General features: G+C 40.3%; 1 protein-coding gene across 1 annotated transcript; it reads right to left on the bottom strand.

Moving 5' to 3' along the window:
* Nucleotides 1-2,590: 2,590 nt before the first annotated feature.
* On the bottom strand, nt 2,591-11,590 carry LOC105456191 (muscleblind-like protein 2). Its single transcript, XM_011700048.1, has 3 exons — nt 10,480-11,590; nt 4,593-4,677; nt 2,591-2,998 (listed from the first exon to the last, which is right to left on the bottom strand). The coding sequence occupies exons 1-3, from the start codon at nt 10,570-10,572 to the stop codon at nt 2,844-2,846; spliced, it is 333 nt and encodes a 110-aa protein (XP_011698350.1). The 5' UTR covers nt 10,573-11,590; the 3' UTR covers nt 2,591-2,843.
* Between the last annotated feature and the right edge of the window lie 891 nt (nt 11,591-12,481).

Genomic DNA, 12,481 nt, shown 5'->3' with positions numbered 1-12,481 from the left:
TCTGGACGCGAGAATGTATCGTTAAAACGTTTTTTTTTTTTTACTGTGGAAAGAAATGAGATTCGCAGACGCGAATATATATATGTATATATGCAAAGTGCACGCGTAATCGTAGAGAATAGCTTCGAAGATGCAATTAAGCGTGCACACGAAAGAGCTATCATGAAGAATGCATTTAATGACGAAAGACTCGATCGATGGAGGGGGGTCCTTCACGGGGAAAATGAATAATTATTAGATTAAAGGATATTAACGCAACAATTAAAAGTATTTACGAAGGGTCGCGCATTTACGAAGACTGAAACAACGTATAAACTTATTCCCTATCGATTGTGTAAACCTACACACGCGATCCAGCGGATCGATTGTTTCTTTTTTTTTTTTTTCATTTGTGTTTCGAAGAGCAGATATAAAACGATTCCTCTCTCTCGTCTCTCTTTCTCTCTCTCTTTCTCTCTCTCGGCAGCTTTCGTTCGCACCAAGAATACCTCACGATATCTCTCCTCTCTCGCGATCGCTCCTGCTTTACACTCCCAAAACTTTCTCCCCCTGAAGAGTCTATCTTTAATTAAATATAATTTCTTATCGTATGCATATAAATTTGTCATATACATTTGTCGTAGTGTAGTAATTAATTAGTGTTTACCAGCCTATAGAATGTGCGAATTTCGGCGTTTGCTCGGTTCTTCGCGAATCAAGTAAGACGGTCGAAAGTCAAATAGCCGGGCGTAAAAGCCTCCGCGTTAAGGCTTCCTGTTCCTCTCGCGCGCGAGAGAATCGATCGCTTTCGCAGCTTCCCTCGAAACTCCCGACGTACCATTTCCGACCATTACTTCGCTCCGCACGTCTAACTGTCGCCAATCAATCCGCCGATAACTATTATGCTCCCCTTCGAGCGAAATCGTTACACCCTCTTCTCTCGCATATATGCATACATATACATATACATGTCTCTCTCCTCGTACGTATATACACACAGGCGTTTACATTATTATCATAAAAACAAAATATAATTGAGATTTGTTATATACGAGTATAAAAAACTTCGTTATGCGTTCGCCGCGTTTATATCATATCTCGTGTAAATTCTCTCATCATCTCGGTGATATTTATCGTCATTTTATATTTTGTATTATATACGTTTTCTCTCCTCTCTCCCTCAAGATCAGCGTTCTTTCGGTTCATTTGTTTCATTCGCGCTGATTCGCGGCCCCCTAGCTAGTCTACTTATGTGATAAGGTTACGATTTCTCTCTCTTACGCCGGAATCCAGCGTAAATATATAATTATATATATATATATAATATTAATACGCCTTTATAGAACAATATTTCGAGATGAAATCTCTCTCTCTCTCTCTCTCCGGATTTTCTAACGGGCATGTCTTGCTTCGCGCGAACGTGCATCACACATCACGGCGAAAGAAGACACTGAGTGCACGCGTGGGAAATCGGGGAAAGGAAGAAAATCGCAGAACGTAACGTTTCTCGCGGCCGTAGAAAATATAAAGTCTATTATAAATAACAATCGATATCCTTAAAAAATAAATCAATTATCTCTATGACGGAAAAGAGATGAAGAAAGAGGCAATGTCTTATATTGCATTTTATATGTACGAGAGCCTTCTTCCGCTTTTCGATCATAAAACAAATAAAAGTAATTGTATTCGGAATATCGATATCGTAAAAAAAAAGTACGATTTCAGAATCGAGAATAAAAGTTGTTTCTTCAACTGTATTTTGCCGCCCCTGGAGAAAACTGTTATTTATCGATTACTGATGAAGACCGAGGAAGGAGCTCGGCTGGTGCGACTTCCGTCACGCCGATGCAGAAGTCGTAGAAACTTGAACGAACGCTGAACCGCGGCGTCATTGTTCGCTAACTCGCACGATCGCGAGAAGAATGGATCCCGACGTATTCAAGTTCGATGTTTACCCCGCCGGGACAAAACGTCGTCATTGTTTTCCCGTCGATGCTTTACACTCGGATCCGAAGGACCCTGGCCTCTCGCGAGCGAATGAGTTACGAACGCGAAAAAAAAAAGGGTATCGTGAAAGTTGAAACACTGCACCGGTTTTACGGGTTATTCCGGACCGTCTTCGAGTTTTGCCTCTTTGCACGATGCATGGGGGAAGCCAAATATAAATCGAAAAGGAAAAGAAAAAAGACGACATTAAGGAAGACTTTGCTTACTATATATGTATAGCTCGCTGCGATCGTAACGAATAACTCGACGATACGTTACTTCGCGACGACGCGACGATTCACGCGGATTGCTCTTTCAACCCCCTGCGATCCGGATCAGCGTTCCGATCTTCACCTGTCGCATCTTTCCACGGTTTCAGTCTTCCCTCTCGGCAACAACGTTCTCCTATACGTTCGCAAGAAGAACTTTCGGGCTTACACGTTTTCTTCCTTCCCCGTTCCGACTTCACGCCAACAAAAACCTCTTTCTCCGGGAGGGGCGCAAGCGTTTCCCTACCCTCATTCTTCCTGCCGCGCGCTATTTCTTCCCCCCCCCCCCCCCGCGCCCCTTCCCACCCCCCTGTCACCTGAACGTGCGCTCGCACATTCGTGCGTGTGCATTATAAGCATGTACATACATCGGAGAGGAATGTCGCGGAGGAATATCGACGTGCTGTTGAAGCTAAATCGAATCGACGACACAAGAAACGACGACGTTCCTCGGCTCGGCGCCTCCATCTCCTCCCCAAGCTCTTGCTTTGTTCGCCGCCGTCGCTACCGATGCTGCCTCGATGCACAATCCCGACGTGTACGGAGATGCGTGTTCGCGCAAGTTTATCGAGTCTTCTTCCTCGTTCTCCCCCGCGCGGTCCCAGCGCGTTAGCCGCTGGCGAAAGCGGACGATGCGATCGCCATCAGAGGTGCCGGCGGCAACGCGATCGGTATGTGGTAATATTTACACTGAGGTCGCATGCACGCGCCCTTCACTGCGTCCCTGCACACCGTTACGCGGTTCTCAATCACCTCCACGTTTCCTGAAAATTCATCAAAGAGATCGGATTATTCGGTTGATTCAAAAACTGCCCCCTGGTTTTTTTCACGCTCGCAGAGACTACAGTGTCAAAAATTATGTTCCAAGATCGAGATACCAATATTTTTTTGAGTTACAAATATAAAAATTAAATTATATTCTTCAATTAAGCTTATATTAATTTTCAATATAAAATCAATTATAAAATCAACCAACTTATCGTCCAAATTGTGAAAATTATTTCAACAGAATTATTATATTTAAGAAGTTTATATTTACATATATGTAAACATATTTAAATGTAAATACAATGGATGAAAAAGATTCTATTCCATACAACTTTTTCAATTCGTAATAACGGTATAAGCTATTTAATATCCAGCGAAAGGCTTTAAAAAAGCGCTTGACATTGATTGCAATATTCATCGGGTATGAGAGCGCGCAACGCATAAATATTCTCAACCGTTCAACGGCATCAAACGAATTGATGCAAATTTGCTACGATAGAAATAACGCTCGTTATTCAAGTGTATATTGTCCGCAATTGATTGTGCAAAAAGTATCGCTAATTGTTTGGAGAGCTGTGACGAGAAGCGCTTCCCCGTTCACATCTTGAGTAACATTGGTTGCTCATTATCGCGAATAGGATCTAATTGACACGAGCTGCCTGACAAAGGGGGAGATTCTCATTACATCCGCAAAGATCATTCACGTGCTAAACGTGAAAGCGAGCCGTGCCGTAACGATGGCATGTATAATAATACGAAGGATAATGAAGGCGATCGACACCGTCGACGACGACAACGGCGGCAACGACGACGACATCGCAGAGCGGAAGTAAAGAGAATAAAAGTCGCGAAACGACAATCGGGCTCTTTCAAGCCCGATAAAACCGCGAATGATTTATTGTACGTAATTGCGACGCGTCTCGTACGTTTGACAATTGACAAGTTCGCGGGGAATCGATCGGGGCGCGAACGAAAGACAAGGTCACACACTTCGCTGGTGTGCCCGCTGCTTGACGCGGGATAGTTCTCGCAGGAATTTCAATAGCTAAATTTCTGCCGTCGCTCGGGATACGTTTACCTTTACCTAAACTGCCGATTTTACCGGAAATCTCGTTACCAATATCAATCCGCGTGACCGAGGAGAAATTTAAAAATCACCAAAGCGCTCGATGAATATCAATTGGACGGGTTAAGTGCTCTCTGAGATATTGGCTCGTATTCTCACTGCACATTCAGCAGTAAACGTAATCGTACGATTTCGCATTTTAATTTTTTTAATATTGATCTCTCACAGTCAGTAAAATACATAAAAGCGAAAAGAGGTAAAGGTATGAATACAAGAGACCTCATCAAAGATTAACAAAACGTATCTGAGAAAAATATAAGCAATTAACTACGGCAAAATCAATATATCCCCTTAAAATATATGAGTTATAAAATAAATATTTCTTGTCAAATTATGATTTAAACACACGGAACATTTTTTCCCCACAATAGTCTCCGTCATTGTACGTAAACTGGCGGCACTTTGCATTTAACTACATGATTAGCCCGATAACGATACTTCCCAATAACGCACGAATAACTCACCGTCACTGAGATGAATAAACTTGCAGGCGGGACGGTTGCACACTTGTCGATTAAAATCTTGGCACACCGGGAGGGTGTCCAGTAACTGAAAGAAAATGTGCCAGATACTCTTATAGCGGATGAGATCGGCGAACGATTTGCAAAAAAAAAGAACTTATAGTACGTCACATAACGCTCTTGCAAAAGTCACTCGCTCTCATATACACACGCATACGATTGTATCTCACCATATCATTCTTTCTCGTTCTCTCTCTCATTTAGGACTGCTCCAAAAAATACCAATACCCGATAATTTAATCCATCTCGCTCCAGTGTCGAAATGGATTTGCAACAGTGTATATTTTACAACATTATACATTTATTCTCATTGTTAATCACAGAATTAGTTTATACATGCAGGACAATCTGAATAAGTGAGAAATGTACATCAGCGCGCCGTTCAATATAATTCTCACTAAATGTTGTATTTGCGTGCTTCATTGGTACTGTCGATAAACTACAAATATCAATAAATTATATTATATTGTTCTGCAAAAGAACATTATAGAGTTATTCTTCTTCTTTTTTCTCTATTTTAAACTTTTTAGCATATTGATATATCGTTTCCTATGTTTTTAGCAATGAAAAATATCGGGTGTCTTGGTTACATTTTCTAAGCAGTCCTACGATCACCAAGATCTTTCGCACAACAACCACACACTTCAGATTCTTCAGTGTTAGAGCATATTCATGGTTCATTACATGCTCTAGAAGACCGGTTCGTATATGGATATTAATTAAGTGCTACTTATGTGCGAATAATCGGCGCGATCGAACTGATATTCGAGACGTACGATTTCTCAAGCGACTGCACCTTTCTTACGTCGCGTGATCGATTAATCGGAAGCGAAGAACGAGGATAAGAGACGACCCCGCCGAGCATTCGCACATACGAATTAAGTGATAAATTTGCAGTAGAACTTTTGTTTTCAAACAGGACATTTCCTATTATGGTATGTATATATTGTGGTGTAAAATTAAAATAGTTTCTAATCGACTGCAACAGAGTCTTGCATCTAATCGTGTTAACTCTACCGAATGGATACATTTACGGTTTGTCGGGATTTGCAAAATTGGCTTGGGCTAGAATCAAGGGAATTCGTATTATTGTTTATATAAACGCGTGCCGGTTGTGTGTGTGTGTGACACTTTCGTTATGCTAATCGTGATTATTCCGGGCACAATGTAATGCAAGGAGCGCGCCTAGAAGTAGAATAAGGATATTTGATTCGCAAATTTCATTTCGAAAATTCCAGGAAATTTATTACGTAAAGTCAACGATCTCAGCTAAAATGTTCAGCATAGTAATTGTCACGTTTGAATATTAATTCGGGATATACTCGGCATTATTTCATGCGTAATTATATAAGTCGCAACACGTATGTGTGTCCTATGCTGGCGAATATCGTACAGAATTTGCGAATCAGGTTTTGGAAGCCCTCTTCTCGGCGGGCCATTTTAGCACAATGACTAGACTGAAATTTTAGTGTTATAACAAAATACGGGAAAGCAACGGAAAGATCTGGCAGAAATGTTCGAAATATTCTCTGCGCCTCGATCTCTTTTCTTTTCTCTCCGTTACTCTCGTTTCCGATCGAAAACGTTGCTGGACATCGACGTAATAAATATAAACCCGGTTCGCGCGAGATAAGAGCGATAATTACATATATAAATGTGTGTATGTATATATATAATATAGTATCGGCGGAGAAACAAGAAAATGTCTCGCGTTCAAGTCGTTTCTCGAATCGTAAGTAAGCGGGTAATACTTTTCGCGGGCACGAATATAATTCCACATTTAACAAATTAAACAAATGGCAAATGGAAGAGAGAAAGACATAAGTGCGAATCAGTAGAACATTGGCTATCGAAAGAGTACGAATAAAGTGAACCCAAGTGAAGCGGAAACTCCACCCAGCTACAGCTACTATCCGTTCCTTTTATTATCCATCGGCAAAAGATGTATGCATATTATATGTACACACACACACGGAAACACACACGTACACTCGTATCTAGAAGAATTATTCGTATATATCCGAAATATATATATAAGAGACAAATGCAGCAAATAGATTAAACATCAAATTCCAGAGTACGGTTTTCGTGTTAGCAAAACGTTAGGTCAAAGCATTAACAACCTACCAGACAGATATACGAAAAAATAAATTTGAAAAAAAAATTAATAATCAAAGGAACAAACTATAATCGCGCGAAAGTATACCATAGGCTCACCATAGAAGCGTGCAAAATATATGAAAATGTATTCACGAAAAATGTAAACGCTATAACAACTTATTTCGTCAATATAACTCACGGCAAAAGATTATCCTGCGCACTCGTAATAATAATAATAATAATAATAATGATAATAATGGAGTTAACGAAAATTAAAGAGATCTTAAACATAACAGTAATAAGAATAATAACAGTCATAATAGCATTAATAGCAACAGTATAATAATAATCGTAATAATAACGCTAGTAATAAGTGGTTTAACCATAATATTAACCATTATAATTATAATAAACAATTCTTGCAATTGCATAAGAGATAACTCGCTACGAACACAGAGTCTGGTCATGCAAATAATGGCCCGGGAGAAGGGGGATCATTGCTTGGGTGATCATCCGGTGGTTACTCTCTGTAAAGTCGACCGTGTACCAAGTGTGATTATATGAATCAAATCTCTCTCTCTCTCTCTCTCTCTCTCTCTCTCTGTCTCTCGCGACGGAGTGGTTGGACGACGAGCGATCGTGTATATCAGCAATGATAATACAGTGTTCATCACCCAAGCGTTAATGTGCTGCCAAAAGCCGGCTCGCCGTCGCTCTGGTTCGCGTGCGTGAATTACAGGACCGAAACACACACATCCACTCACTACGGAAGCTACGGAAGAAAAGAGTCCTCCGGGTGATCCACGCCAGCGAACCAAAGTTCGAACGGGAGCGGCTGCAGTGGCGAGAGAGGGGGGGGAGGATTGGGGGATAGAGGGGCAAGGGGAAAAATTGGATAGTCAGCGGTTATCGGCAATATCGTATAATATGGATGTGGGATGTCGTAAGCCGTCAAATTAATAATATTCTACTGCAAATAAGTTCAACACACTATGTCAACTGCGACTCCGCAACCATAACGACAGAGCTAGCCAAAAATGTGGGTAAGAAATCTATTAATCGATATAGAGATGCGCAGCGATCGGTGAGAGACCCGATCGGTTTTCCGTTGCGCGGGGAAAGCCTTGTCACAAATGGAAATGAGTGGTTCGAATAAACGGTCGGACGTAAGCTCGCACGCGCTTCTTTTATTCCATGCCCATGTATACTATATTCTGTGCCTTCACGGTCGGAAGTTAATTGCGTCGAAAGCAATCGGTGTGCAAGCAAGTAATAGACACGTTCTTTGACCAAAAGTAAGCGGAAAATGAGCGATTCAACTGAAAGCTGCGTGTATTTTTTATTGCTCCAGGTCAATCAGTGACAAAGATCTTAAACTCTCAAATCGGTCGAGATCGATATTAAGGGACACATCCGTCCTTTTTTTTAAATTACACGAATTCCGCTCGCGTCAGTTCGCTTCGAGTTTTTGGCAGGGTAACATCACTTTTCGCAGCTGTATGCTAATTCGGAAAGCAAGAGCACAAACGCGTTACTCATAAACGTCCTAAATGGAAGAACAGTGTTATCCGTCAATGTTCCGTCAATGTTCCGTCGCGAAAGCCGGCTCTTCCACAGCCCTTTGAATTTACGTTTCGTAAATCACGCCATTGTCATTGCCTAATAAAAATCCGAACAGCTCCGGCTAAGTAATAATTTACCGATTTCTTCGAAAATTAGAAATATTTTGGTATTTCGAATAATTATAAATTTGAATAATTTTATAAACTTGTACACGCGCGACGAATTCGAAAAATTATGATGAATATATTGCGAATTTCGTGTGTATATCAACGCGATGCATGCGATACCAACCAGAGGATACGAGTTAGCGTAACTGTATCCCTTCAAAACAATCGAATAATTGCTAAAATTCTTGTAATTGGTTTTGTTGGATAACTTTTATTTAAAACTAAAAATGCTTAATATTAAAATAAAAATAATAAATTTTTTAAATTCTTTTGACAAAAAAAATATGTATATATAATTTATTTTAGTTTTATTATTTTATTATTTTAATTATTATATATTTTATATTTTAAAATAATTTATAGAGCATGTATGAAGTAACACAATTCTTATTTTATATAAGAACAATTCTTATACAAAAACTTAGTTTATATATATATATATATATATATATATAAATACAATTGTTAGTTTATATAAAAAAATTATTTAAATGGAAGAATTCAAAATTTAATTTTTAATAAAAAGATTTTTAATAGATTATAACTTAACTCTTTTTTGATAGACATTTTTAAGCATTTTTAACATCTTTAAATAAAAACAGATGTTTAATGTCTCTGAAATTAAAGTGCTCCAACTAAGAGCCAAGCAATTTAGAAAAAATTATGTTTAGCAAGAAATATTAGTACGAGAGATTCATAATTTCCACATCGAAGATGACAAGTTTGTGTAGAACTCAATATTTCATGCCCTCTGGTTTCTCAATACGCGCTCCCTTAAAATATTATAATATTAATGAGCATGCAGTAATACACGCCCGACACTCGTAACAGCTGTCCATGTCGTAATTGCTACTTGCGGTAAGATGCACTGCGAGAGAAAAAAATAAACAAATAGATATTGAAGCGTACAAGGATGGAAGTTGCTCGTAGACGTAGCATTAGATTCAGTCGTAACGTATACAAAGAAATGTTTAAAAGACATCCCGACAATATCCTCATCCACAAATAACGCGCAACGTTAATCAGACAAGCGGTTCAAGACAATGGCATGATAGATATATAATAATATGTATATGTATAATATATAGATACATGGCAAACCGTTTAATGGCAAAAGTACTAATCATACTAATTACTGTATAAGAAGCGTGCATCTCTTTCTTCGTGAATATAGGTTCGTTCGTGTGTGCACGTATATGTATGGATATGTATGCCTGTTTGTCTGTACGTATTATGTATTGGGGGGGGCGGGTCAAGAGGGGGTGGGGGCGGAGGTGACGACAACGCTTTCGAAATAGCATAATAATAATTATTGGTATAATAATAATAGACAAACACCAGATAAGGCAGTGGTTATTCGCAGTTATAGTTGCGGTGAGCAGTCGTGAGGGAGATGCCCCCGAAAGCTACGTGTTAGCCAAGGTTACCGAGAGATGCGGATTACAAGGTGTTTCGATCCTCGAACAAGGAAGTGTAAAAAAACGTCAACGTTTTCCTGCTGCCTTAAGCAGTGCATGAGTAAGAGGAAAGCTGTGTGTTTCATTCATCGAGCGATATCTCCGCGATAAACATCCTTTTCCCTCGTTAACCTTGAAGGTTAGCAGCAATTAAAGTTCGAGCTTGCATCAGAGCGCCAGAGTAATTTCCAACTTTTAAAATCCGAAGATTATCCTACCAGCGCTCGAGAGCGCTAGATAGGAACGATATAGGACGAACGTTGTAACAACGCGCACAAAATTCATCATTCGCGCACTGTTATGCAGAACAATGCGAAAACGAGGAAGGTAATGACGGATTCCCTGAAGCCCGAATCAGCGAAAATGTGGCTTCGCTATTACGATCTTCAGGGAATCGCATGCCGAGCAGCGGAGGGGACCCAGCATGGAGATATATATACGTATTCACGCGAAGAAAACTTCTCTCATCCGGTTTTACGCGAATCGGCGCTTATGATGCAAATTCGAGACCGGATAAAAAACTGGTTACAATAATGAGTCTACCTGTCCGCAGCTGTCTGTGTAGACGACACAGTGAGCGTTTTGAGGGACCATTTGGGCCCCGACAGTGGCTAAGGCTGCTAAGGCGATCCACATGCAGCAAACGAGGCAGTGTTCGTACGGTATTTTTTTTTTTCAAGTATCGGTAGTTTTTTTTTTTTTTTTGGTGGTCGTTCATTACCACAGTCGGTTGAATTCGGTGGAAGAAGGCACCAGATCAAAGGAGACACGCGTGGAGCGTGTCCTCGGAGCATCCAGGTACATGTACGACAGTGAGATCGAATTCGTTTTATCGTTCAGTTCCAAAATTTTTTTTTATGCGTGTCTCATTCATTTAATTTTGCGTTATTGTTATTATTGTTATCATCATTATTATTTTTTTTTTAATTAAGCACTCCACGAAGGGAACATGATGAGTCGTCGGTTAAATTGCAGTCGCAGCCGTTCGTCGTCCCGATAAACGCGCCGGTACGCGAGGTGAACGAGTGAAAAAGCGCGAGAAAAATGAAAGCGTAAATTACGGAAAACGAAAGTGTAAATCGTCGGCTTGTCGCCGCGCCCGTCGTTTATTTATTTATTTTTTTTTTTTTTCGAGTTCGTTTACACGCATGGTCGTGCAAACGAGGAGGGAATTTCGGCGCGTTGGTTGCCACGCGTGGTATGGTGCGCGCGAATGTACGGTGAGTATTCGGGCGCGCAATATTATACACATTTTTAAATTCGATGAACGACAAATGTGTGTGTGTGTGTGTGTGTGTGTGTATGTGTGTGCATGTACCAGGGTGTACCGCACAGACATTAATTCCGATTTTGTCCACGGGGGCATCGAGATTTGATGGGCGGTCATCGAAATAATGCGGCGGCGGTGCACACATACCAAGCCAGCGTTTCAAGAATATATATATAATATATATTCATTATAAATAATATATATATGTGTGTATATATATCGAAAATGGGAGGTTACATATAGATGTATGCACGGTCAGATAGAAGTAAAATCGAAAAAAATCAATCAACCAGTCGGAACCGAAGCACGTGATAAAGCGGAGAACAAGAACGCATGTGTCAGGTCGCCGCCACCCATCCACGAGTATATACGTCACGTGCATATATATATATATATATATATATATATATATATATATTTCATCGGTATTATCATATCGTTTATATTTTTCGTTTTATCACCACGGCCCATTTTCGAGTTGCACGACGATGTTTGAATCCGTATGTAGTTTTATTTCGTTCATTCGTTTGCCAAATATTTATCAAACGATTCAGCGTGGCCACCAACGAACGAAACGAGATCGGCGATTGTGAGAAACAAAAAAATAGAGAGAAGAGAGAAGGGAAAAGGGGAGAAGCACCGACAACCCATCACCAAAGTTTCGTCCACGATTGGTTAACGAACGCGAAAAAAATGATTGACGATTTTGCATCGAGTTTTAAGTGGCGTGCGACCAACAATATTGACGATTCGTGCGTACACGTTTTGTTATTACATATTTGTCGTTTATCGCACGGGATAGTATTACGGATGGACAACGAGCGTTTCGTTTTTTTTTTAACGTTAATTAATAATGCGTATTAATAATTTTTTTTGTTGGTCGCGAAGATTTTCGGTACGAGCGGGAGTTGTCACACAATCGCCACATAAGTGTAATTCGATCGAGGCGAGGGATCGGATAGGAGCCATCGTTATAGATCGTGGATGTTTCGGGAGATCAATTAGAGGATTGGATCGGCGCCACGTGGGCCCACACAGGACGTCGGGATCGCATCGGTCGAGTCGGGATGAAAGCGTCGGCAGGGAGAGGTAGTCGGAAACGGTATGCACATGATGAATTTTCGGTTGAAAGACGGCGTGCGGTGGGGTATCCAGGCGAGAAGGCAAGCATGAAACAGAAAGTTGAAAGAGAGACCATGAACGATCGCGCTTTAACATGCACCGGTGGCGTGTGTGTATGTATATTATATACGTGTAAATACATATATGTATTTG

This window comes from Wasmannia auropunctata, unplaced genomic scaffold, assembly GCF_000956235.1.
Source record: "Wasmannia auropunctata unplaced genomic scaffold, wasmannia.A_1.0 LD335737.1, whole genome shotgun sequence".
Lineage (NCBI taxonomy): Eukaryota > Metazoa > Arthropoda > Insecta > Hymenoptera > Formicidae > Wasmannia > Wasmannia auropunctata.
This window is presented reverse-complemented; position numbering and strand designations above follow the sequence as displayed.